The 25,957-nt window shown below is 47.7% G+C and overlaps 3 protein-coding genes across 3 annotated transcripts; 2 read left to right on the forward strand and 1 right to left on the reverse strand.

Moving 5' to 3' along the window:
- The first annotated feature begins 822 nt into the window (after positions 1-822).
- Positions 823-3,715, forward strand: ATP6V0E2 (ATPase H+ transporting V0 subunit e2). Its single transcript, XM_082224973.1, has 4 exons — positions 823-1,077; positions 1,841-1,888; positions 2,579-2,700; positions 3,194-3,715. Exons 1-3 carry the CDS (start codon positions 974-976, stop codon positions 2,670-2,672), a joined length of 246 nt encoding a protein of 81 aa, XP_082081099.1. The 5' UTR covers positions 823-973; the 3' UTR covers positions 2,673-2,700; positions 3,194-3,715.
- Positions 3,716-4,105: 390 nt separating this feature from the next.
- Positions 4,106-17,703, reverse strand: ENTPD7 (ectonucleoside triphosphate diphosphohydrolase 7). Its single transcript, XM_082224963.1, has 13 exons — positions 17,058-17,703; positions 16,695-16,796; positions 15,245-15,424; positions 10,027-10,232; positions 9,750-9,900; positions 8,294-8,397; positions 7,778-7,834; positions 7,244-7,392; positions 6,975-7,141; positions 6,371-6,695; positions 6,204-6,289; positions 5,880-6,041; positions 4,106-5,170 (listed from the first exon to the last, which is right to left on the reverse strand). The coding sequence occupies exons 2-13, from the start codon at positions 16,700-16,702 to the stop codon at positions 4,942-4,944; spliced, it is 1,824 nt and encodes a 607-aa protein (XP_082081089.1). The 5' UTR covers positions 16,703-16,796; positions 17,058-17,703; the 3' UTR covers positions 4,106-4,941.
- A 110-nt stretch (positions 17,704-17,813) lies between these two features.
- Positions 17,814-21,883, forward strand: SLC25A28 (solute carrier family 25 member 28). The gene is made up of 4 exons (XM_082224966.1): positions 17,814-18,239; positions 18,952-19,180; positions 20,296-20,352; positions 20,930-21,883. Exons 1-4 carry the CDS (start codon positions 17,829-17,831, stop codon positions 21,445-21,447), a joined length of 1,215 nt encoding a protein of 404 aa, XP_082081092.1. The 5' UTR covers positions 17,814-17,828; the 3' UTR covers positions 21,448-21,883.
- Positions 21,884-25,957: the final 4,074 nt, after the last annotated feature.

The raw sequence follows: 25,957 nt of genomic DNA on the forward strand, positions 1-25,957 counted from the left end.
ATGGACTACTTACTGTCTTTGCTGCTACCTTTTTCTTTTATACATTACTTGCCAGTATTGGATATCTGACTTCTTTTCAGTGGGGTAGCATTCATTTCACAAGCAGTGAAGACCGGCATTAAAGGCTTTAAACCAAACCAAGAGCGGAGACACAGGTGTTTCACTCAAGTATTAAATTGGCTAGATCTAGTTTCCTTAATGTCATCCATTGCTTCATTCATTAGGTAGAAATTCATTAGGTAGAAATCAATGAATGTGCTTAGTGAGAGCCAGGATACTGAGGGGATGGGTGTCAGAAGGAGAAGGAACTGATACTGGTTTCTATGTATTAGTAATGTTGCAGTAATGCAACATTTTTATACATAACATCATATTCGTAAAATTTTCTGATCAGCTTGTTTTCTGTACACCAGTTAGAGGAGTTTTTGTATTTTTTAAGAGTTATAGAAATGGCCTAAAATGGATAGAAACTCTGAAAGGTTGGAAGGGTAAGTCTTCTCACAAAATCAAGGTGGAGATTGGTGCCTGCACATTTTTGTTCATATCTGGGTCTACAAATTCTATAACCTTTCTGTAGAGCGGGGCGGGGGGAATAGAAACCTGTAAATCTGGTGATCATGGCTCATTAGAGGGAGCAACTACCCCAACCCCGGCGGACGCCTATACGATGCCCTGGCCTGCAACGATTCGAGTAAGATTCGACCTGCCTTCTCCGCTGCTCGCAATACACCCTCCGAGGCAGCAGGGGGCGGTACGACACAGGCAACTCCATTCGGAACCGAGGCTCCAAAACACGGGGTCGCGAAGAGGGAAAAACACCGGGAGGGCGCACGGAATTCTGATTGGTTGCGGACCGGGCCAGAAGCGAAGGAAGCGACCGGCGTAGGGGCGGAGACTCACTCTTCTTGCGGTCTCGGCGGCGGCGGTGGCTTCTTGTCCTTCATCCCGTCGGTCGCTCCCAACCTGCCTCGCTATGACGGCGCACAGCTTCGCGCTGCCGATCATCCTCTTCTCGGTCTTCTGGGGGCTCGTGGGAATCGCCGGGCCGTGGCTCGTGCCCAAGGGGCCCAACCGCGGGTGAGGCTCCCCGCCCGCGCAGCCTCCGCCCGCCCGATCCATCGCCAGGTCTCACGGTCATCGCCATCGCCAAATAGATCAATATATGCATTGTGATCTATGATTGCGAGGGAAGGGTGGTGGTGGTCCCTGCTAAAGGCTTTGAGAATATCTGTATCTAGATAGAAGAATAGATAGATAGATAATGTGAGAATGACCTATATATCCAAAAAGATCACTATATAGAGATACTGATATTTTGGGAGATGACATGACACACACAAAGACTTTAGCAGGCACCAGCACCCGCTTCCCCCGCAAGTGCGACACTCGCAGGCTTTCCTTCTCCGCAGCCGCCTTTGGCCTTGAAGGCGGCCTGATCCACGGATGCTGTGAATGGGACTCCGCATCGCTTCAGACTGCCAAGTGTGTGTGGGGGGGGGGTCACATTTATGAATGCTCCATCGCGTTGGAAACACCAACGACCCTGCAAATAGCAAACTAGTATAGCAGCCAAAGGGCTGGGCTAGGGTATTTTTCTCTTATGAACACGGTATATAGGAGTCGGGGTGTGGGAGCAGGGAGGAAGAGCGTTGAGGAGTGCCTGATCTGGGAATCCTTTCTCCTGTGTGACCCCCTTGATTGTTTCAGTAACAGTACAATCCTATCCATGTCTACTCAGAAGTAATTCCTAATATATTCAGTGGGGTTTACTCCCAGGTAAGTAGGGTTAGGATTGCAGCTTTACTCAATATTTTTTCTTTTTCATTTTTTCACTTCACAGAGTGATTATTACCATGCTGGTGACCACAGCCATTTCCTGCTATCTCTTGTGAGTATTGCATAGGGGAGATAGGTTGTGGGTGTAGGGCTGGGTTGTACCCAGCAGGAAATCAACCACCCTCATAACTTTATCTAACTGGCTTCTTCCTGAATATTGGGAATCTAGGAAGGAATCCCAAATAGAAGAGGCTTTCCTGTATACACCACCATGGAGATGCTCAAGCCAGGTCCTTATTCTACACATAGGTGCATAAACAGCCTGCCTCTCTCTCATAAAATAAGCTTTTGGGTAATATTGGATCATGGTACACTGTCTCTTCCAATATGTCCTAGCATCATTCATGCATGATGCTCCCAGGACCCCATATATGAACAAGGAGTGGATTTTGCATACCATAACAAGCCTTAGACCATCTCTGATCATACACCAAAGCACTAGATTGTTCTAGCTGCCCTAACATCCTGTCTGGCTCAGCTGTTATGCTAAGCTAGACACTCTCAGGCATAATGCACCAGGGCAGATCTTATCTCCTTGTAGTACATTTAAAGAACTACAAGACCTTGCTCCCTAGATTCTATATCCCTCCTACAGTGATACTGTCCTCTTTATAAGAATAACTGTTACTTGCAAAAATGACCTAGCAGTTATTTGCAAAATATGACCTTTTTGTATTTCAGCACTAGTGCAAAAGGAGTTGTGATCCAGTTTATATGTCTCCTTCCTATCTTTCCCTTGCAGCTGGCTTATAGCACTCCTGGCCCAGGCCAACCCACTGTTTGGACCCCAGCTGAAGAATGAGACCATCTGGTATGTGCGCTTCCTGTGGGAGTGAACTGGACCACTATCAACCAATTCAACAGGTACTTGCTCTATCCAGTGCTACCTAACCTACCTTACTAACACACAAATACATTAGATGCAACTCATTAATAGCTTGTAAGAAAAAGGAATCTATTTGCTTCCAGTTTACAAAGATTCCCTTCCTTGGTTCCTTGCCTGACTCACCTGTCAATGGCATAGCCCAGGGATGGGGAACTTATGGTTCTCTAGACCTTATTGGATTCTGACTCCTATTAGCCCAAGCCAATATAGCCAGTCAGGGATCATAGTCCAGCCACATGAGAATCATAGGTCCCATCCCTGGCTTAACCAATAGAACCAGAAAGGTACCTGTAATCTGTCTCCAATAGTGTTGCCACTCTGTGGTTCTATAGGACAGGTCACTTTCTCATTGTCTGTAAAAGGTAGCTATGGTAAATCTCACTGAAAGGGCAACAGGTTGATTGTTCCCAGATATCTTCTATCCTGCTGGGGTAAGGTGAATACTAAGAAATCTTTTTCTCTTTTTCCTAGGCTTCCTTCTGATGCTAGATAACAGCTCCACCCCTTGTCCTTTCCAGTACTAACTCAACGGATCTTTTGTTTGCACTCTAAATTTCCCCCCAGGAGTAGGGTCAGGACCCAAACATATGGACCATATCACTTGTTTAGCCATCTCCCACCTGTTTTAATTGATGCATCTTGGTGGCATCTGCTCTTGGGTTTGATGTTGTAACTAAATGTCCCTCTCTTGGCAGTTAGGGAAAATGTTAGGGAAATTTTGAAAGTCCTGTAATGAATGCTAAGGCTGAATAATTGCTGATGGAGCTCTGGAACACCCTCTTGGGCAAGATACAAGACACCTTCCTTACTTTTACATGGTGATGCTCGCAGAATAGATCTGTTCTCTCCCTATCTTTGTCCATTAGCAGTGAGGCTGCTGCACTAAGATACATCTGCCTAGAATTCCCCCTTCCACTATTATTTATAATGTTGTGTATTTGTATTTATTGAGTGTAAACTGGTATCGTGAAAATAATTTTTTTTAGTATGTGAGCTTTCTTTGTCTTCTGTTAAAGAGATCTGATATGGGGCCCAGAAGTGCTTCAAAGTCAGCTAGGGTAATACTCCAGCTTCCATCCATAGCATCTAACTGGTATTGGGCTGAAATCAAAATTGGTGTGTGTTTCCTGACAAGGAGCACTTCAGTAAACTATCCGGGTGGTGTAAGCAACTAAGCCACTGCAAATTTCCAGACTAGGATTTATGATAGCAACCCTATTGTGTTCAGGACCATACAGCAATAAAGCAAGTTCTTTTCCTTAGGCCTACAATTGTAGATTGGTTCTCATTCTTGAGCAAAGGGGAGAAATTATGGTTTTTACAGCTAGTAGTGATCTACACCAACCAACAAGCTTCCAGCACAAGCAGCATCAAGAAACTCTGTTTACACAGTTCAGCATAATTTATTGCTACAGTAACTGGAGTTCAAGTATGAAAACAAATTCATAATTTAACTTAGCCCATAGTTGATTGAGTTTATGGGCTAGGTGTTGTTAAAACAAGTACCAGGGACAGCGTTCCACAGTTCAAGGTGGTCTTCTGTGAAACTTGGAACTGCTGGAAGCCCCAGTGCCGGGACAACAGCACTGAGACACACTGAATGATGAGTAAATGTGGGATTTGAAAGGAGTGTGTGCAAAATGTATTTGTGGGGAGGAGTGTGAAGGAAGGCAGCAAATTATCTGCCTTGGTTTTTTTAAAAGGTTATTTCTTACCCTCAAGGAATCCTGTTTGCACGACTCCTTTTTTGGTCCTATCACAGACATCAACAGAAGTAGGGGGGGCGTGCTCATAGTAAAGCACCAGAAAGAACCACTTTCTTTCCTTTTGCAGGAGAGCTGTCCATTTCTTGGCCACACAAGGTCCTTCTCCCTCCCTTCCTGAGTAAATCAAGTTTCTTTGGTCACTTTCAGCTATGCTGCCTTTTGCCCACTGTCAAGGGTAACAGAGATCAGCTTCCCTTGCCTCACAGCACCTGCAGTGTGATTCTCCCCCCGGTGGCTGGGGATTTCAGCCATGGAGGAAAATCTAGAGTTCATTAGGGTTGATCGGCTTGGGTTAGGGGCAAGTCTGAGCAGACACTGTTTAGGCCCTGGGGTTGGGCTGGAGTCCTGCAGAATTCTGAACTAGCCCACAAGAGAATCACAGCTTCTGGCCCATTAAAAGCCACTGCCAATAGGGCAGACCTGGAGAGAGTTCACTGAGAGGTAGTTCTTTTCTCAGGAGGCTGCCTCCTGTGCTGGCAGCGGCACCACCTCTGCTAGCCACAGCAGGTCCAGCTGTGCCACGTGCAACTGCTTCTGGTGGATGCGGCGCAGACGGAAGAGGTAGAGTCCAATTGCAAGCATCACCACAAGAATGCACACAAAGAAAAGATAGTGGTTATAAACAAAGGAGAGACGGAGCCAAGGGCTGCGAGGTTGGTGGATGCTCTCCTGGCGGAGATCCCTGAAAAACAAAGAAAAATCAGTCTGATGTTGAAATGTGAAGCTGCGCTAAGCTTGAATCTCTTGCAACTAGCAGACAAAGAAGCATTCCAGATACTGCAGGAAGTATGATTCCCAAATACCTGGCTTTTCTCAGGCCTATGCCCTACAGACCATTTGTAAATAGATGAGAGGTGTCAAAAACTTAGGTTTTAGTTTTTTAACATTTAAGACACCATGTTGCCTACTGATAAAGGATCAATTTCCTTTTTATGCAGGCTCTGTGCTTCATTGAGAGTGCATTTGATGTCTCTCCCTTAGGTACCTCTTAAAAACATACCAGGTCTCTGCATGCATCTGCCTTCTCCTTTTCTGTTTTTTCAGAAAAGCAGTGCTGGCAGATCACTTGCTTTCTCAAGTTTAAAAAATGAAACTTCAGACTTTAAACACAGAGTACTGAACTCTTCCATGTTTCAAGCTCAATCCTATGCATGCTTATTGAGAGTAAGCCCTCCTCATCTTGAACTCTGTGAAGCTTACTCCCAAGTTCACATATTAAGATGACCGAGCACTCTAATTAGGGCTAGAAAACCGGCATTTTACTCCTAGTCAAGCGCCATGGTCCAGTTCTTTACTGAAGACCTTGTTTGAAAGACTGATTCTGAAGTAACCAGAAGAACTCTACCACTCTTAAGATGAGAAAAGATGCAGTGGACAGCAATTTAGATTACCTGAGTGGCAGGAAGCGAGTTTTATAGAGAATGGCTCCCAGTGTCCATTGTACCTCACGATCATACACCAACTGGGCTGTGCGCAGACCAGAATAATCCTTGGGGAAATGAAAGCCTTCGTGCAGGACTTGGTGCATCCATGCTGATTTGAAGCACTGGTACCTGCAAGCAGAGAATAGAGACTCGATCACAAATACGCTGGGCTGAGGCTCATCAGTTGAGAAGACTGCTGGGGGGCAATCTTACCCCCACCCCTTCACCATCCATGGAAGAAGAGTTAAGGACCAAGCACATTCTCTGTGAAAGGGAAGAATGGATTCTTACTTGACACGGTGCAGATCTGCATGTGCTGAGTATAGGTGGTCTCGGAACCTCTGGGTCAGTACGGACCAGCTCAGGCTGCAATAATCCTGGAAGGAGGCAAAAGACATGAGTGGGCACAGAAACAACACCCCCTATCCTGGCAAAGTGGTCACATATTCTAGAGTCACCTGGGCAGCGCGTGTGAACGTGGGCATGTGGTACAGTCCTCCCAGGCGCAGCACATCTTCGGTGCAGTAGTAGAATTCAGAGAACCCATAGAATTCGCTGTTAACAAAGTCAATCGGTGCCTGATAGGTGTTGCGCAGAGAGACTGTGGTTCTGTTGTCTCCCGCCAGCAGGAGGCGCACTTGCTTCGCACACGACTGCCAGTCCCCCTGGCCCTTGATGTGCAGGGTCTGGCTGCCATGCTCCACAACATCCTCCAGTCCCACAGGCAGGCAGGGGTCCAAGACAGGCACCCCAGCATTTGCGCCAAGCTGCTCACCATGCAACCTGCAACGAGAGCCTAAGCTTCAGGATTGGGAAAACACAGACATCCCCAGCGGCAAGTTATGATCGGTGAGTTCTTCTGTGCCACCCCGAAACAGGCTAGAGGTATGCATGTGGACCATCAAAAACTTCTCCCATTGACCTCATCACTCAGGAAGCCTGCCTTCTACAAATAAACACACACCCTCTCCCAGGATGCCACACCTTGAACTTCTGGGGGCAGTGGAATCCAGAGCTGCCTTTAGCCAGGCCTTTTGAAACCTGGCAGCATGAGGACATCACCTGTTGTGGGTGATGGTCTGATTCAGCACCAGCTCTTCATAGCGCTGCCGGGCGTAGTTGCCCCCAAAGCCCAGGAAGGTGCTGACGTAGACTCGGTACACGTGCTTCGTGTGTTGCATGTCACAGCCAAGGTTGAAATCAGCAAGCAGGCTCTTGGCAGCTTCCTCCTGTCAGTAACAGAGGGGAGGGTGACAGGGGGAGGGAGAGCGGGAGTAAGAAACAGGGCCCAACCTAGACCATAGCACATATTTCCTTCCCAAGCTACACACCTCCTGCGGGGAAGAGAAGGACGTGGAAGTCGGCACCTCATAGGCGATTTGCAGAGAGGCACCTCCCATGTCCAGGATCCCAACGGTCCTCTTTCGCACCAGGGTTTCTTCCTGGCCAGCCAGGGTCACAGAAATCACTGCATCTTCCTCTACAATCGCAGAGGGAGGGAGAGAAAGAGAAAGAGAAAGAGAGAGTTGCCAAAGCAATGGAAAATGGAGATGGAAGATGGCACATCCCCATACCTCTTGGGCTGAACACTAGAAATGTCTACAGTTTGGGGGGCGGGGGGGGGGGGACAGACGTTCAGGAAGAACTGGGGATCAGATCTAGTCTCTCTTGCTCACCTTCACTCCTGCTAAACTGCAGAATGGGAAGGGGCCTTAGTTCAGGTCATGTGGGAAAGCCAATTCTCCATTCCTGCTGGGAATCGACCAAACTGTGCTGGAGATTCCCTCCCTCAAGAGGGAACTGAGCCAAAAAAGAAAACTTCTACCTACCCATTCAACTCCACTGTCCCTTTCCCGCAGTCTCACCTTCTTCGTGGTCAAATCTTCCCAATACAAAGTTGATGCCTATCCAAGAATAGACTCCTGGGAAATTGGGGTTGGGGGAAGAAAGAGAATCAAGAGCAATGTTGGGTTCCTTGAAGGTACAGGACTTGAGTAGCACCCTGTGAAGTTTGAGGGGAGGGAACAACCCCAGGGGACAGGCACCGCCAACAGCAAGTTAAGCTGGTGTAACAGCTAGCTAAGCCCCCAGATCCTGCGCAGTGCTGCCTCACTACCTACCTTCCCCCCTCTCTCCCTTCACCCTTTGCCAAACTCCCTAAGATGATGATGATGATGATGATAATAATTTTTTTATACCCGCCCGCCCAGCCAAGGCCGGGCTCAGGGCAGCTAACAAGCAATAATAAAAACAAGTTGAATGAATACAACTTAAAAACAAGATTAAAATACAACATTAAAATATTGAAACATTAAAATATTAAAATGCAGCCTCATCACAGTGATGATGGAGTGAGCGAGCCTTTCTGGCCCAACACCTACCTTCTTGCTTCCCAGAGATCACTTCTGCCTGTGATTCTGAGAAGAGGAAATCAAATTCCAAGGGCACATCCCTCACCAGGTCCGCCAGGATGGCCGTCTGCTGCCTGCGAAGATCCACAAGCAGACAAACTGAGCAGCTCCCATTTCTTTCTACTGAAATATAATGAACCCCCCTCTCCAGTGCTCCTTTGCCGAATGGTCAAGATGTCTAAACAGCAGGCTCCACCTCATTTCAAAAACCCGTCCTTTTGTCCCCCTGTGCAAGTCGCCCTTCTCACTTGGTCTCTTTCCAGCCATGAATCCGCAAACACTCACACAACTTCATAAGCAGGACTTAATTTTTAGCTCCACTTGGGGTGGCGATGACCCATTGCTCACTATCAAGTTAGGGAACCCTGTGTGGGAATGTTGTGGATAGTGGGAGAGGATATATTGATTAAATATTATCCTTCCTCAGTCACGTTAGTGAGCTAGTCTTCATCCCCATCGTTCAGCCCGGACACTGAGGTCCAGCGCCGAGGGCCTTCTGGCGGTTCCCTCACTGCAAGAAGTGAGGTTACAGGGAACCAGGAAGAGGGCCTTCTCAGTAGTGGTGCCCGCCCTGTGGAACACCTTGACACCTGAAGGCAGCCCTGTTTAGGGAAGTTTTTAATGTTTGAAGTTTTATTCTGTTTTTAATGTTCTGTTGAAAGCCACCCAGAGTGGGTGGGGAAACCCAGCCAGATGGGCGGGTAGAAATAATAAATTATTATTATTACTATTATTATTATTAGCAGAGCACATTCCCTTGCACATTGCTGGAAGCTAGTTGATGGATTTGTTAGAATCATTTGAATTGAGCAATCCAGTCTGGCTTGTCCAGATTGGATTGTTCCTGGTAAATTTCCCCTTTAGTTCCCTCTTAAAAACAATAATGACATGACAGTCTTCTTTTAAAAGTAATGATAAAGTTTACTTACATTCAGTTCACAGTATTGTCCTGAAGGCAGGCTTTATTTTGTAGTCACAGTTACAGTTGTAGAGAAAAGAAGTCTGAGCTAGGCCTCAGACTTTCTACCTTGTGGCTTCCATCCTCTGTAAGGAGGAGCCATGTGCTGCTGGCTAAGAGCCAGCAGGAGTCACAAAAGAGCAGCGAAAGAGGAAGATGGCTGCATGACTGGCCCTTTTATAGGGTCTGCTAGGGTCACACCCATCTACCTGGTCGCACACAGGGGGAGGATGCTCCAGAGCAGGTATGACAGGAAGTCCTCCCTGTTTGGAGCAACATTCCCCTGTGCGTCCACTCTAGGAAACAGGAAATGTTGCATTTGACTGATACAGTGAAGATACACCCCACACCCTGTCCCTTTGCACTTCAGGATGCAACTCTACCTGTAGCTCCAAGAGGCCCAGCAGTTCCTGCTCCCCAGACCCAAGCCTACTCTGCTCAGGTCTTGGAAAAATATAGCTCACTCACCAGTCAGGCAGCAGCCTCATTCCTGCAGTACACAAAATGTAGAGGGGAGTCTCCTTGTGCTTTGTACTGGGCACATAGGCAGCAGCAAAGCTGAGCAGCGGCCTGATGTAGTCACTAGCTTTGTCTGGAGTGGCTGCCAGAGTAGAGATCCCTGTACAATGAAAAGGGAATATTCCCTCAGCTGGCATCTCTACAGAACAACTGTGCCCACCTCCAGGTGCTTGGTGCTTGTGGGTTCACAGCCACCAACAAAAAAGGCATTTGGAAATCTCCAAACCTGGCTTGATCTTCTTGACAACAGGCTGGCCGTTACGGTCTCGCATCTGCCGGATGTCCAGCAGGTCGTGCGGATTCCCATTGTGTGGTGGCCAAAAGTATACAAAGACCCGGGACCCACTGCTCCCGCAATCAATAACCACCCCGTAATTCAGAGATGGGTTATTTGTGTCCGTTGCCTCCAAGGTATGAAACCGTTCCAGGTACCTGCAAGGGGAATGAGGAAGATTTGGAGTTAAGAGTTAGAGACCAGACCAGTCTTCACACCACTAAAATAAAAATAAAAAGGCAGATCCAGCATTCCATAGAACGCCTGCTCTGGTTTTTCAGAGGCTGTCTATTATTGCACAACAGCAATAATAGGAATTACAGGAACACAAAATGCCTATATCACTTCTCCATAAATGCTTCAAGCAATGCTGACCCAGCATGTGCATCCAGTCCCTGCGGAGGCTCTCGTTCCCCCTTCTAGAAACCAGATGAAAGTTATTGGAATCCTCCTAGGCACTGGATTCAGCTCCCCAGGAACCGGAGAACTGAAGCAGACATGCCAACGCACCCACTTTGTGCCATTTCATCGGTGCAATCAGAAAACAGGACTGAGAGGCCACAGCATGTCCAGCCATTAAGAAGAAAGCTAACCAAATTAGTGGGTTTTGCAGATCCATTAGACAAAGAATTCATGCCACCACAGTTCTTATTGATCCTGCTCCCCTTTCTTGTGCTGAAGGAAATTCTGGCTCAGTCAGCACAGCCTCTGCTACTTCCCTCACCCAGCAGCAGCAGCAGTAGTGGAACAAAGCAAGGGTTTGAAGAAGGCCATCCCACGGCCAACTGCCATAGGGCCAAATGTTCCAACATCCTGACCTTTGCAGAAGAGGGCATAGATTCCCTGGGCACTCAGCTAGAGCAGCAGCTCTCACAAATGCCACGCACCACCCCAAGTATTCCAGTTGGATTTCCCCATGGACACAGGAGCCAAGAGATGCACAAATACAATTGCATCTAATCCAAGAGGGAGGAGAAGCCAGACCTATCACAGACAGAAGGTCAGGTCACAAAAGTTAAGGCATAAGCTACTATATCAGTCTTTGTTTACATCTGTTAATCAGCATTCATGGAAGGAGGAAAGGGTGAAGGAAGAGGAGAAGCAGGAAGACCCAAGGCCTGCCATGTGGTAGGACTACCATGGATGAGGCAGTGCCTGGCCCTCTAAACTGTGTCAGGTGGGACAAGAAGTTTATCAAAGTCTGAGTTCTAGAGGAGCCATTGAATGTCACATTATTTGAGTACAGTAACTGGTAGTCTGTCCCAACAAGAAAATTCTGTCCAGTCCACACCACATTGAAAAAATAAAAGCCATGCAGCTAAATGCTTCTTGTAGGATCAGCTCCGCTCTTGAAGGAAGAGGCACAAGCATTGGTCCCAGGTCCAGCAATGAACCTGCTGAAGGTAAGCTGGTGTGCATCTGATGAGTGGCTGGGGCAAACCAGCCAGATGAGCAGGGCATTATTATTATTATTATTATTATTATTATTATTGCCAGGATGGGCTCACCTGGGAATCCTATATATGCCACCTTGAGTTCCACAATGAAAGAAAAGTAGAATATACATTCCATAATTAATAAATATATTTACTGCAGGATGTAATGCAAATAAATGCTGGGTGTAACTGGATATTATGCAAACAAAAGCTGCAGCAGAATGCCCTTTTAAAATTAAAGGCAAGTTGCTACCTGCCATAAGGGAAGCTGAGAGAATGTATACAATGTGAATGTATAGTTTAGAGGAAATGTGAATTTAAAAGTAATTACCAATCTCTCCTTTGGTCTGAAAATGACTTGTTTAAGGTGGTTGTCAAATGCAAATAGCTGGCTTTTGCCAAAACATTTACCCTACCTTTATCTTAATGGCCCATTTTAAAGTGATAACATCAACAAGTCTAGACTTGTTAATCTTATAAAGAACCGCAGCTGGAGAGACCCTCTTTAGCATATCAAATAAAATTCTGGCTTCAGAGGAAGTACTGTCATTTTCCAGCAGACCATGAGAAGTCTGGTTCAGATTGGGGGATCCTAACTTAGAATCTTAAAACTATCTCCTCATTTCTTAAGATACATCTGGGGGACAGGCAGTATTGCCTATGGAAAATCATCAGCTTTCATCCTTGACTTAAAGAACTGTTCTTTGTCATCTTAAGGACAGAAATGTAAATAATTACTTCCTAGTTTAGTAATTTTTAATTCTTAGTAATCTGCCCAGCATATTTAGCACCAATGAAGAACCAGTTAGTAATGTTAAGAAGTTTTGTTATATGTGTTTTTTTACCTTTTGTTTTCTTTATGAGTTGCTTGTTGTCTTTTATGCTTTCCTAAAGAAATGGGAGTGCCTGATCACCTCATCTGTCTCCTGCGAAATCTCTATGTGGGACAAGAAGCTACAGTTAGAACTGGATATGGAACAACTGATTGGTTCCAAATTGGGAAAGGAGTACGGCAAGGCTGTATATTGTCTCCCTGCTTATTTAACTTATATGCAGAATTCATCATGCGAAAGGCTGGGCTGGATGAATCCCAAGCCGGAATTAAGATTGCCGGAAGAAATATCAACAACCTCAGATATGCAGATGACACAACCTTGATGGCAGAAAGTGAAGAGGAATTAAAGAACCTTTTAATGAGGGTGAAAGAGGAGAGCGCAAAATATGGTCTGAAGCTCAACATCAAAAAAACGAAGATCATGGCCACTGGGCCCATCACCTCCTGGCAAATAGATGGGGAAGAAATGGAGGCAGTGAGAGATTTTACTTTCTTGGGCTCCATGATCAGTGCAGATGGTGACAGCAGTCACGAAATTAAAAGACGCCTGCTCCTTGGGAGAAAGGCGATGGCAAACCTAGACAACATCTTAAAAAGCAGAGACATCACCTTGCCAACAAAGGTCCGTATAGTAAAAGCCATGGTTTTCCCAGTAGTGATGTATGGAAGTGAGAGCTGGACCATAAAGAAGGCTGATCGCCGAAGAATTGATGCTTTTGAATTATGGTGCTGGAGGAGACTCTTGAGAGTCCCATGGACTGCAAGAAGATCAAACCTCTCCATTCTGAAGGAAATCAGCCCTGAGTGCTCACTGGAAGGACAGATCGTGAAGCTGAGGCTCCAATACTTTGGCCACCTCATGAGAAGAGAGGACTCCCTGGAAAAGACCCTGATGTTGGGAAAGATGGAGGGCACAAGGAGAAGGGGACGACAGAGAATGAGATGGTTGGATGGTGTTCTTGAAGCTACTAGCATGAGTTTGATCAAACTGCGGGAGGCAGTGGAGGACAGAAGTGCCTGGCGTGCTCTGGTCCATGGGGTCACGAAGAGTCGGACACGACTAAACGACTAAACAACAACAACAACAACATCCCTCTGGTGTTATATCTATTGACAACTTCCTTTCTTTAGGAACAGCAGACTGGTGTTAATACTTCAAGTCACACATCTAGTCATTTTGAAATTTTACTCATCTTAAGAGGAGTGGGTATAGGGAAAAGTGAGGTGTCTGAAGTGGGAAGCCTCTTCTCCTCATGGCAGTTCCTTGTGCGATTTAGAAGTCTGCTAAATCAGGACTTCACACACAGAGAGAGAAAGAGAGAGAGAGAGAAAGCTCTGAACTTTGTACAGATGATGCTGTGGAGAGGGTTTGGCAGCACAGTTCTCCAGCTTCTCCTCACATGTTTGCTTACATGTGAAGCCTGAATACCCAAACAGGGACTGTGTAAAAGAAAGTGGGCAAACCAGTTCAAGCAACTGCTTCTGTGCCAGATACCTCACACTTTCCAATTGCAGAACACCAACTGGCAGCAGAATTGCCAGTCCCTGTGCAAACATACTGAAGAGCATTATATGCGTGGGTTGGGAATCATTTAAGGGCAAAATTTGGGACTTCCCAGTAGTTAAACCTTGGGTTCTTATGTTGACACGCTGACAGTCCGTTCCCAAATTTCACTAAATGAAGAAAGCCAACAGCAGCCCTGTGAAAGCACTGCCCAGCAGGACTAGCGCAGCATCTTCCTCCTTCCCCTCCAGCTTAAAAGGGTTTCAGCCTTTGTTGGTGGGAAAATGCAGCTGAACTCAGTCCACGTGGCTTCTTCCCATCACTCCCATTTTGCTGTTAGATGGGAACTGTGAAATATGCCCTGCCATTTCCTCTGCAGTTTTTTCCATCAAGCATCTCCTTTACTACTGCTATATTTGTGTTACACAAAAAATGCAGAAATATATGCCCAATTTTGCAATCCAAGACCAAGATCGTAGAAGAACAGAGAGGAAAGGAGGGGGATAGAAGGACTTTGTGTGCCACAGAAACTGCCGCCTTGTTTGGTGCCACTAACTCCCCCCTTCCCCCCAGTTTCTCCAGGAAACCAGATTCTACATTATGCATAGAATGTATAGCAGGGGTGAGGAACCTGTGTCCCCCCCCCCCAGGTGGTGTTGGGACTCCCAGCTCCTCTTAGTAACAGTGGCCATTGTCAATGGTCAGGAACAATGAGCCTTGTAGTCCAATAACATCTAGAGCAGGGGTAGCTACCCTTGGTTCTCCATACGTTGATGAACTTCAGTTCCCATCATCCCCAGCTATTGGCCATGTTGGCTAGGCATGATGGGATTTGGGAGTCCAACAACACCCAAAGTACAGAATAATCTTAGCTTTGATTAAAGGGCACACAGTACTTTCTGACCCTGAAGACACCTAATATACACCATACAGCGTAGCACTTTCCTTTAGGGTTGGTTTCATTTCATGCATAAACTAAATTGTTTTGCTAGACAATTGCTTCCTTAAACCCATTTCCTGCAGCTCTCCTCTATTTTAGAGCAGGAAAAAAATAATTATATCTGGCTTTATCTCACAAAGATGTGCAAAAAAGGTATTTTGTGCTGCTGTACCTTACTTTAGAACATACTTTTTTCAGAAGTGTGTTGGCTGCCCTAGCTGTCTCAGAGCAGTACTGTGCTGTATTCTTAACTAATCTCTCTATGTGTTTTATAGGGTACAAAGTGGCCTTTTTGCCTATATGAACAAGCCATTTCAGAAGCAATTAATTTAGAATGCTTTGCTAAAGCTTAGCTAACTTGGAAATACAAGCAATGGAAGTTGACTGACTCCTTTGAAAGCATCTTTTTGCCTTATCTCAGCATGCTTCATGCCAGTGCCGTCACATTCACCCACCTTTCAGACTGCCAGTCCCGAGAACTAGTTTTCCAACGCCATAGATTTGTGATTCCCACAAGTAGAAAAATACTGGCTGCAAGTAAGAGGCCCAGCAGGCCCAGCCGCTGACGGAGACAAAGGCTCACTGAAGGCACTGTGAAGTGCCAAGATGCTGGACACAGGCAGGAAAAACTGATCCTGGAAGAAGGGGGAAATCAGATTAAACAGTTGTTAAATGTCTAGCAAAGCCTCATCAGTCAGCCACAGGTACTTGCCAACAAAATGATCTTAGAAATCCAAGTGCTAAAGCTTCCAATGTACACAGCTAAACCAGCATAGCCTACAGCTGGAAGTTTGGAACAGGAGGATCCTTCTTCCAAAGCAGCTGGGAATGTAACAAGGAGTAGACGGGACCCATGTGAGTACTGAGTGCTGCAGTCTTAAAAGGACATTTTAATGGCATTGGCAACCTTGCATCTAAACAAGCCAATTGAGTCAGCTAGCAATAGCTTGCAATTAATCACCAACAATGCAAGCCTATGCATGTTCATTCAGAAGTACATCCTACTATATTCATTGGGCTTACTCCCCGGGATTGCAGCCATAATCATTAACACAGATTTGTGGTATGGCACGCATGATGTACATTGTACATTTTCAATCTTTCCTAACTTGCAGGTGAATCTCTGCTACTCTGTTCTTCGTTCCCACTTCCCCTTTCCCAACCATTCATTTGGGACTTGAATAATAATGGGGTTAAAGTGCTGGGAAACAATCACAGATACTCTGCAGAGACCACGTGGAAACACTCAGGCTGCCCTTCTACCCTGCACGGATTAGCACCAAGCTGTGATCTTTGAACTTAAGTGGCTGCTAGCCAGGTTGGCTGTAACAGCAGAGCTTTTTAAGACATACCAGCCTCACAGAGGGAACAAGGGAAGAGGCCGACAGGGTCACTGTAACTAGGGTCAACCAGGGGCAGGGGAGCAGAAGAGAAGGGTAGATAACGCTGTGTGTATCCCAATCTCTGAGCGGCAAGAGAAGATCGCACCATGAGCACAAATCAAAAGGCAATGCCAAAGCTTTCAGGAAGAATCCCTGCAGCAAAGCTGTTCTAAATGCAAAACCCCTGTCCCAAAGCCATGCCAATCAACAAGCAATCTCGAACCCAGATCAGTGCTGGGCTATATCTGGTTTTCAGATCAAGAGATCTTTGTGGGATCCTTCCATTTCTTTGTTGGTCTCCCCCTGCGCTTGTGGGTCAGAGGTCTCAAACTCCAGCCCCTAAGGCTCCCACAGCACACCTGCTCTTCCAGCGGCATCAAGGTCGCCACCGCCCTGCCTAGCAGCCGGGAAGCGACCCACGCCCACGGGTACAACGACGACGAGGAGGAGGAGGAAGCCGGCAATGCCGGAAAGGAGACGCCGCGGGTAATCCGGAGGGGGACCCGCGATCCCATCGCCTCACCTGGCCATGTGCTCGCCCCGCAGTCTGTCAGCTTCCAGTGCGGGTCCCGGGAGGAAGTAGCATCTCTTTCGGCTCCTCCAAGTTGCGGGATGATCCTGGACCCTGAAAAAGAAAGGAAGAGACGGAGCGGTTAAACCAGGGATCAGCGCCGACCACCTTCCCGCCTCTATCCCCTGAAAGGGCCACAAAATCGGTCCGTTAATTAATGGTCCGCATTTCATCCCATGCTGACAGCAGCTTCACAGAGAGAGAGAGAGATGCGCCTCTGGCCGCAGAGGAGGCTCCTCCGCCCGGCAGTGCCGCGGTTCCCCTTCCACACGGGCAGCGCTCCTTTCCCCCCGCTTCCCCGGGGAGCCGACTTACCGCTTCCTTCGCCCCGCGCTCGCCGTCCGGCGCCACGACTTCGTCGGCCCTTTGCTCCAGCCACGTCCCCAGGGCGACCGGGCTGGGCGGCAGCCAATGGCAGAGCCCGGGTAAGGTTGACGCAACGGAACCGAGTCGGCCTGGGCTCCGCCTCCCGCGGCGGGCAGCCAACCAGCTGCGCTTTTCCGAAGGGCACGCCGTGCTGTCCAGGACGGGGCCGATACTCTCCTCAAGTGTCATTCAGTAATTTCCAACACGTCACAAGCTCTGAGCCAACCCGGCGAGGATCATTCGGGCGGGTTTTCGTTACGTCATGCGTATATTGCCCAATTCGTAGGCCCAAGGGTGGCTTTTCAACGTACACCTCCTTTTTTGTGTGGGCCTCGTCTTCGCCGGAACGCGCAGGCGCCCTGTTGCCCATTCGCAGCCCCCAGTCAACTCTCACACTGCATGTTTGGTCCACCAATGTACAGGCATATTCTTCCCACGGCAACGTCATCACTAAAAGCAAGCCAACCAACATCCACAAACAAACCCCACGCACCACAGAAAACTGCGCAGCCTTATTACAAGCCTGTCACTTTGAACGGCAGGCATCGTAGCCAATAATTTTCTCCTTTTCCTCACGTATCTCGAATAAAGCGGAAAAGTAGCCAATCGGGTGAGGAACGAACGAAAGGTCAAAGAGGTATTGCCCAATAGCCTCTCTGGATGGGCGGGAGACAGGACGGACGTTAGCCAATGGAAGCGAGCGTGAGTCGCAGCCTACCAATGGACATTGGCTCGGGGCGGCGCGAAAACCGTCCGCGGCCAATGAGTGACATCCATGGGCGGGGCGGACAGAGCGGGAGCCGCAGGACCGAGTGTGCAGCCCGCAACGGACTCGACGGCGGTGCCATGGAGCTCGGGGCGGGCGGCGCGGCGGGGCCCGGGCAGCGCGGTGGGGCAGAGCCGGGCCGCCAGCTCCTCCTGCTGCTGGGCGGGGGCGACGGTGGAGGGGCGGGTTGGGCGTGGCCCGCGGGGGGTGGCGGGGCGGGAGGGACTGGCACGGACACGGAGGCCGGCCCGGAGCCGGACTACGAGGCCCTCCCGCGGGGCTCCGCCGCCTCCACCCACATGCTCGCAGGGGCTGTGGCGGGGGTGCTGGAGCACAGCCTCATGTACCCGGTGGACTGTGTCAAGGTGAGAACGGGCGCCGAGCTGCTCTCCGGGAGCAGGGCGGGTGCTGGCGGGGGGCGGGGGGCTGAGACGAGACGCGGGAGTCCCTGGGCAGGACCTGAGAGCGGTTAACCGGCACACGATCTTCATTAGTGTTGCACTTTAATCCGCATCACCGGACGGTCCGACTAGATCCGAATTTAGCAAAAAGGGAAAAAGCCCCAGAGTTGACAGAAAGGCGAAGGAGGTGTCCCCCGATGAATGCGATGGAGCTAACGACTTCGGGGAGGGATGGATCAAACATGTTCTCGGCTCTTTTGCTGGCTAATGGCAGAAGTGCCAACGAACGATCACTTGACAGGAGAGTTATGTGTTGCCGCCACTAGTTGACAAGAAGCAAGATCGGTTTCCTTGATCACGTTTCAGGCCTTCACTTTTGCCGCCAAAGCGACCGACCTGGTTCCAGAAATATTTGGTCTCAGTCATGGGGTTGGGAGGATGGGGTAAGGTGGTGGTGTTGTACAGACGGTAGAGTCCTGACGGGCGGGAAGCCCCCCTGGTGATCTGCAGACACCTGCAAAGGCTGCCTGCGAGCACTCATTTGTGTGCAGCCATCAAATGCATCTGAATGGCTCTGAAAGGAAGGAGTGTCCTGGGTTGGGAGAGCTGGGTGTGGAGCGCTTACTAGGCTAAGTCCCTTGGCATATCTAACCTGCTCCCCTCCCTGCGCTGGCAGACAAGGATGCAGAGCCTGCAACCGGAACCTGCTGCTCGCTACCGGAATGTGCTGGAGGCCCTGTGGCGGATCGTGCGGACTGAAGGGATCTGGCGACCCATGCGTGGATTGAACATCACAGCCACAGGGGCAGGCCCTGCTCATGCCTTGTATTTCGCCTGCTACGAAAAGTTGAAAAAGACACTTACCGACATTATCCATGCTGGGGGCAATAGTCATGTGGCCAACGGTATTGTCCCTTCTTGACTCCTTGCCCCACCCTGAGGGTCCCTATGTCCCCAGCTAGGACTGTTAGTGAAATGAAGAACTGGATGCCTGGTTCTTTCTTACTGCTCTTATATTGCTAACTTCTGAATCCTGTTTACTATTGACATTCTTCCCTGATGCTGTGTTCTGCTTCACTCCAAGCATTATCTAACCATGATCGTTAGTAATGTAGGATTTGCCATTGACTTTTGAAAGGAATTTGTGAATGAGAAGGGATTGTGGGAATATGGGGCAGATAGCTGCAGTTTCCACCAGAGCAGACAGAAACTTTTTTTTATTGTGAAGATAATTTGAAATATGATAGAAGAATGGGTGTGTTGCTGTTTGTATTTCATTTTGACTTTATATAGTGCTCTTCCTTTGAAGCAGCTGTCCCAGATGTGTCCATGTTTGTATCTGCTCTTACATTTGTCCTTTTAGCATCCTCCTTTTTGAGTGGGGAGAACCCCAAGCTTGCTGTAATGTGTTGTAGAGTCTGGTCTGCTTACATTTACTTTTTCACACTAGCATGCTTCTGAGGCTCCTTCATCTCTGATAGTCTGGACACATAATAGGAAGACCCAATTAGCTGGAGATCCTAGAATTTTGGAACTAACTCGTCTCACTCTGAAGCTTGTTGGATGTGTTAGCAGGACGACAGCAGAATCCTAAATAGCTGCAAGAATCCTAAATAGCTGCAAGACGGTCTTGGCTCTTCTCTGCTCTAGGAATTAAAGATGATAGATAATTTACAGTGCAATCCTAACCATGTTTACTCAGAAGTAAGTCCTATTTAATTCAGTGGACTTACTCCCAGGTAAGTGGAGTTAGGATTGCAGTCTTAGTCTTCTGATTCCCCCCCCCCCAATCCTTCCAATGTGGGTCGAGATTAATATGATAAATATTGCCTACACTGGAGCCTTGAATATTTCTGATATTCCCTTTCTGAAAACTGATGCTAATTTCTCAATGAACTTTCATTCTGTCTTTGGGAGGTGGGTGTCCCTATTTGCTCGCATACACTCCTCCGGTGGCACATTCTGAGAGCTCCTTAGGTCTTCTTCCCACTTTTCACATGTAATAGTCCTTGTTTTGCAGGCGCAGCAGGCTGTGTGGCAACATTGCTTCATGATGCAGCCATGAACCCAGCAGAAGGTAATGTTGCTTCCCAGCAGTCCTGCAACTTTCATGCAGCTTGTGCTGCTCCCTTCTTGTCACCAGGGGGTGCTTTCATGTTGCTTGTGATACAGTTCAGACATGCAGCCTTACCTGCTACAAGGGTTCTTTGGATGCAGCGGGTGGGTGGTGGACAAGACTTTGGCATAAGCAAAGAATGTATTTGTGTGTCTGCCTTTGCTCTTGGTGTTGATAAATGACATAAAAACAATATTGCAACTTGTCTTTCATATTTGTGTTCCCTACATTGCGTAGGCAAAATCAGATCACATTTCAGTAACCCCCGTTTATTACTTGGTGTCTCACAATTCCAGAATTGGGGCATTACTGTTTTTTCATGAGTTGTAGAGTTCTGCAGGATTTGCTGGGTGGGTAGATAGATCACACTGAGGCAAGTTTAAGGGATGCAGGGGCCCCTGAATCTATTCAAGTGAATCTATTCAAGAATGCACACTGTTCAGATCACTGCACTTACTTACTTATTTATTTTTTCTTTGCTCCTCCCTGCCCTTCTCTCGTCTCCATGGCTGGGCTGCTGCTGTCATCTTGTGATCAGTGGTAAAGCAGAGAATGCAGATGTACAACTCTCCATACCAGCGAGCAACAGACTGTGTACGTGCTGTATGGTGCAATGAAGGGGCAGGAGCTTTCTACCGAAGCTACACCACTCAGCTGACTATGAACATCCCCTTCCAGGCCATCCACTTCATGGCATATGAATCTTTGCAGGAACACCTCAATCCTCACAGACAGTACAACCCTAGTTCCCATATGGTGGCAGGGGCCTGTGCAGGGGCCATTGCTGCTGCTGTCACCACCCCATTGGACGTTTGCAAGACACTGCTGAATACCCAGGAGGCCCTGGCACTGAATACCAACATCAGTGGGCACATTACAGGCATGGCTCATGCATTCAGGACGGTGTACCGCGTGGGTGGGCTGACTGCCTATTTTCGAGGGGTACAAGCACGTGTCATTTACCAGATGCCCTCCACAGCCATTGCCTGGTCTGTGTATGAGTTCTTCAAATACATCCTTACCAAGCGAAAGGAGGAACGATTGGCCGGGAAGTGAAATGTGACTCCACCCGCTGGATTGGCTGGTGCCAGACTCAAATGACAAGCAAGCCTTTGGAATAACGATGCCGCCTCTTGCCTGCTGCTGCATTTTGCACAGCCCATCATCCTTCTCCCAAATGGATAGTACACAATGAGCAGCAGCTTGGCCTGCCCTTTTCTAGCCTGTCACCTAACAAGCATCTCCCTTGCCCGAAAAGTTGTATTCCCTTAAAAGAGGTGGAGACTACCATGAGCTACCGTGAGCGCACTGGAACTTGGGGTGATGACCTGCATACCCTAAATGGGTTGCTGTTACGACTACGTGGTGATGGAGGCAGGGGAAGTGTTAGCTGAGCTGTTGTCTAGTAGCACACACACAAACCTCATGCTCTCTGGGAAGGCTTTGATTGTTGTGGCCCTTGGCACCTCCAATAAAGTCTGCTTTATCGTCACAGCCCTTGTTTGCTCTTATTCTCCTTATCTCTTGCTCTCTTTTTAGCAGCTCTATAGGGCTTTGTTACAGGTAAGTTGGACCAACCTATAGCAGGGTGGTCTAAATTGTTTCCTCTTGTGGTAGGTGGGAGAGTAGAAGTGAGATTAGTATCATATAATGCTGCATCTTGTATGACTAATATTGATCCATGAAGAACCAGCTTTCTATTGTCATTAAACAGTATTTGGAGAGCATCTATGTTCCTACAGGATACCAGCACCAGGCAACTGACAGCTTTAGGTGATTCTTGTTCCTCCCATATATATTTCAGCAGTATTCTTACCTACCAACGCAGCTCAAACACACATTCTTATAGTAGCAGGGGAAAAGATGCAGTCTGCCTCAGTTGGGTGTTCTTTCAACTGGCTTGCAGTGTCCTCCAGTAATATATATACTGTGATGGAAAATACACAAGTGCATGTGTGCACATATGTAAAAAAAAATAGTTCTTGTTCCTATTATCCTCTGTCACACCAAACAGAGTAGAAATGTGAAAGAGTAGAGTCAGGCTGTAGTTTGAGAACAGGCAGGCAGGTGATATTGGGGGATACCATTTATCCATCTACAGTTATGAAGCATGCATTCTCTGCTTGCCTTGTCCTATGATGCTGGCCCATCCATGTTGCAAGAACTCCAAAAGTATGGCACTTAGGTTCCAGGTAACTTTTAACTTGGAATGGCCAACTGGGCTTCATCTTACTTCTTAGGGGGGAAAGTGTGGCAATCTTTCCTCCTACTCTTGATCCCAAGATTTGGAATGTGTCATTTAGGAAGAGGAAGAATACACAAATGAGGCAAATATAAACCTCTGACTGAGCCAATGTCTTACTGAACAGCCTCTCTGCTTCCTAAGTGTGCCCTTTGCAGCAAAGTGAAACCTCAAAACAATACATCTGTCTTCACTGGCTTATGATGGATGTAGCCAAATTTTAGATTTCCTAATGCATACTTTCTGTTGCATTAGGGTTATGTGAGTGATGGAGAGAGAACTGATGTTTTAGAGATTTGAAGTTGAACCAAAAGGGCAAATAGATCTTATGTTCAAAATGCCTGTTCATACATGGTTTTGCTAGCTGTGCTTCTTGCTGACTTGACCTGTCTTGGAAGGGTAGACTTTGACAGGAAATTATTGTCTTCCTGGGAAAGAAAAGCTGACAAGAAGGCTCACCTGTTGCAGCAATGCAGAGGAGAGCCTAGTGCTCCCTGACTGGCATTTCCCCCTCAATCTTTGAGGTGGTGTAAACATTAATTTTGAGAAAATTTTCTCCGTGGCCCAGTTCACATGTAATTCAAACCATGAATAAACAAGAATGCATAAGCATGCAGGTACAGGTGGGAAATCATGCTGCCACACTCCTGAAACTAAGCCATGCTTTAGCTTAGTGTTCTATCCAAGCCTGGCCTTGTGGCTTGTCTTCTGCAAGCAAACCACAATTGGTAAGCCAAGAACAACCCCTAGTTGCAGCTTGTGCATTGTTAGGAGCAAGACAAACCATGAACCTCAGTATGGACATAATGCTAAGTCAAGCCATGGCTTAGATCTGGGTAGCAGGGCAACAGGAAAAACACAGAGTATCTGCACATTAGTGGAATTCCTGGCATGTGGCTTCTGCCAATTCTTTCAGGAAAACTATGGATGTGGCTTGGAACTTGTACATAACTTCCAAGTTATCAATCCCTCTTCCTGCAGTAGTGATTTAACAGGCATAAACAGAGGAGCCAACTCTCTCCCCCCCCCCCAGTTACTGGGCATTGTCATTCAAATGGTGTGTGTGCATCATGTCATGTTGATTATGGGGATGGCTTACATGCCCCCCCCCCAGTATTTTATTCAAGTTTGCACCCCTTGGCAGAACTTGGGCTGGCAATGGGAGTTTCTCTCCCCCCCTTTTTCCTGGGACTAAGGTAAATGGTGGGGAGGACTTTACCTGTTTAATTACTGACAGGCTGCTGCAAAAGACAGAAGAGCAGTGCCAGTTAAAAGCTCCAGGTTCAGTCCTCAACATCTCTAGATAGGATTGAGGATGTCCCCATCCAAAACTCCAGAGAGCAGCTGCAAGTCAGAGCAGTTCAAGACAGACAACATCTGGAGTGCAAAGCGGGGTATGATGTGTTCTGAGGACAAGACAGCGAGGCCCAGAGGGCTGCACTTGCCCCCTGGGCCTGAGGTTCCCTACACCTGCCTTAAAGCAGGAGAATCAACTAGGCAGAAGAAATGAGCTGAATAGGATCTGTTATCTGGATCATATTCTATTATAATTAGTGCAGCCTTATTCCCCTTCCATTCTATTCCAGCTTTATGTATTATTAATAAACACAGTAGTAATCTTTTGTCTCATTTTCTGATTTCCTTCAACACCTCTTCTGATCCTTTCCCTTCAGGGAGAAACCTTCCTTCCTTCTGTCCCCTTCCTCCTTAAAATTTTATGTCTCCACACCAGGCTATGCTGGCTTGAGGCTGATGGGAGTTGGGAGTCGTGCCCAACAACGTAAACCTTAACCTGATCTTTTATTCCCCTTCCTTCCCTCCCACCCCCCTTTTTATGAAGATTACCCACACTGGGATCCCACAGCTAATTCTCCCCTGGTCTCCTCACTGGCCCAAATAGGACTAATTTAGCCAGCTAGCCCTGGTGATCATCTAATGTTTATTGGATGGATTTCCCCCTAAATTGATTTTGAATTCTGAATTTACTGTTATTCATGTTTTGTACTGTATTTTATGCTGTTTTGTTGCATCACTTAAGTGTTTTAAATTTTGTTGTTAGCCGTCCTGAGCCCGGTTTTCTAAACTGGGAAGGGCGGGGTATAAATAAAAAATTATTTATTTATTTAATAACGTCTTTAGCGGGTAGAATCATAGAATCGAGTTGGAAGGGATCCCGAGTGTCATCTAGTCCAACCCCCTGCAATGCAAGAATCTCACCCACAGCTGTTCCTGGGTTGGCTGGAACCACCAACTTCTGGTTAATAGCCAGATGCACTGATCAGTTGCATCAAAGAGGTTTAAAATCTGGTCAAATGGATGTGTGTAATTTGCCAGCTGCCTCACAGCACACTCAGACTGTGATTCAGGGTTATGGAAGTGGCAACTGCCTCTTTTCCCATCACCCCAACTTCCTCAGGATCGCCAAGACCTAAAGAAAGGAGGCAAAGCAACTCCTACAGTAACCCCACCACCAACAGAGTGATAAGCAGATCCATAAAAGTTTTCCCTCTGGTGGGCAGCAAGTGCAATCTCTTTTTACCCATTGGACTTTTTACCTCGGGATCCCTTCCAACTCTGTGATTATATGGCTCCCCCCGCCCAGCCCCTTCATTCCTTCAGTTAATATTGTGGGCAGCATTAAGCAAACTACTGGTACAGTATCCGGGAGGTCTATTTGGGTGCGCCCCCTGGTGGTTTCTTCCTTGTTCACCAAACTTACTGTACATTTTTTCATTCTGTTTTCCTGGCCAACTAATTCAGTGGCGGGCGGCTGGTGGTGCCCATCTGCAACAGGCAGGGAAGAAAGCAGGAAGCCTGAACCGAAGCAAAAACAAAACAAAACCTCCTCTCCTCTCACAGTCCCCGCCGGGGCTACAATCCGCAGGGTCTCTTGCGGGGCAAGGCGGCCTAGCTCGCGCAGGCTCGAAGCAGCTCCCCTTTGCGCAGCAGCCAGCAGTTGCGTCCGGCTATTCTAAGAAGTAAGAAATCTCTTCGCGGCCATTCATGTGCATAGGAGCCAACTCCTAGGGGCCGAGGGGGTCTTGGCCCACCCCCAATAAAATATTTGAGGAGGCTCCCTCCCCCAATGGATGGGCATTGCCGTTCAAATGTGTGCGTGCACCACATCATGTGATCGGTTATGCGGGGCGGGGCTTACTCCCCCCAATACTTTGTTCAATGTGGCACCCCTGTTCACGTGGGAAAAGACAACCCTGCTTTGAAGCAAGGAATGGGCGGACGCACACTCCCCACGTGCCTTGCCCGTCCCAGTGAGCAGGGTCTCCAGCACAGGCAGATCCAGAGGGGAGGTCCTCCGCGATGCCT

Source organism: Podarcis vaucheri, assembly GCF_965113315.1.
Source record: "Podarcis vaucheri genome assembly, chromosome: 5".
Taxonomy (NCBI): Eukaryota; Metazoa; Chordata; class Lepidosauria; order Squamata; family Lacertidae; genus Podarcis; species Podarcis vaucheri.

What these genes read in the sequence shown, in the direction of transcription:
- ATP6V0E2 (XM_082224973.1), top strand. Translation starts at nt 974, where the DNA reads ATGACGGCGCACAGCTTCGCGCTGCCGATCATCCTCTTCTCGGTCTTC. An exon ending in CCCAAGGGGCCCAACCGCGG is followed by an intron (nt 1,078 to 1,840) that starts GTGAGGCTCCCC and finishes TTCACTTCACAG; the next exon opens with AGTGATTATTACCATGCTGG. An exon ending in GCCATTTCCTGCTATCTCTT is followed by an intron (nt 1,889 to 2,578) that starts GTGAGTATTGCA and finishes TTTCCCTTGCAG; the next exon opens with CTGGCTTATAGCACTCCTGG.
- ENTPD7 (XM_082224963.1), bottom strand. An exon ending in CGGGACTGGCAGTCTGAAAG is followed by an intron (nt 10,233 to 15,244) that starts GTGGGTGAATGT and finishes TTCCCCTTGCAG; the next exon opens with GTACCTGGAACGGTTTCATA. An exon ending in GATCTCTGGGAAGCAAGAAG is followed by an intron (nt 7,835 to 8,293) that starts GTAGGTGTTGGG and finishes CCAATTTCCCAG; the next exon opens with GAGTCTATTCTTGGATAGGC.
- SLC25A28 (XM_082224966.1), top strand. Translation starts at nt 17,829, where the DNA reads ATGGACATTGGCTCGGGGCGGCGCGAAAACCGTCCGCGGCCAATGAGT. An exon ending in ACCCGGTGGACTGTGTCAAG is followed by an intron (nt 18,240 to 18,951) that starts GTGAGAACGGGC and finishes CTGCGCTGGCAG; the next exon opens with ACAAGGATGCAGAGCCTGCA. An exon ending in CAATAGTCATGTGGCCAACG is followed by an intron (nt 19,181 to 20,295) that starts GTATTGTCCCTT and finishes CTTGTTTTGCAG; the next exon opens with GCGCAGCAGGCTGTGTGGCA.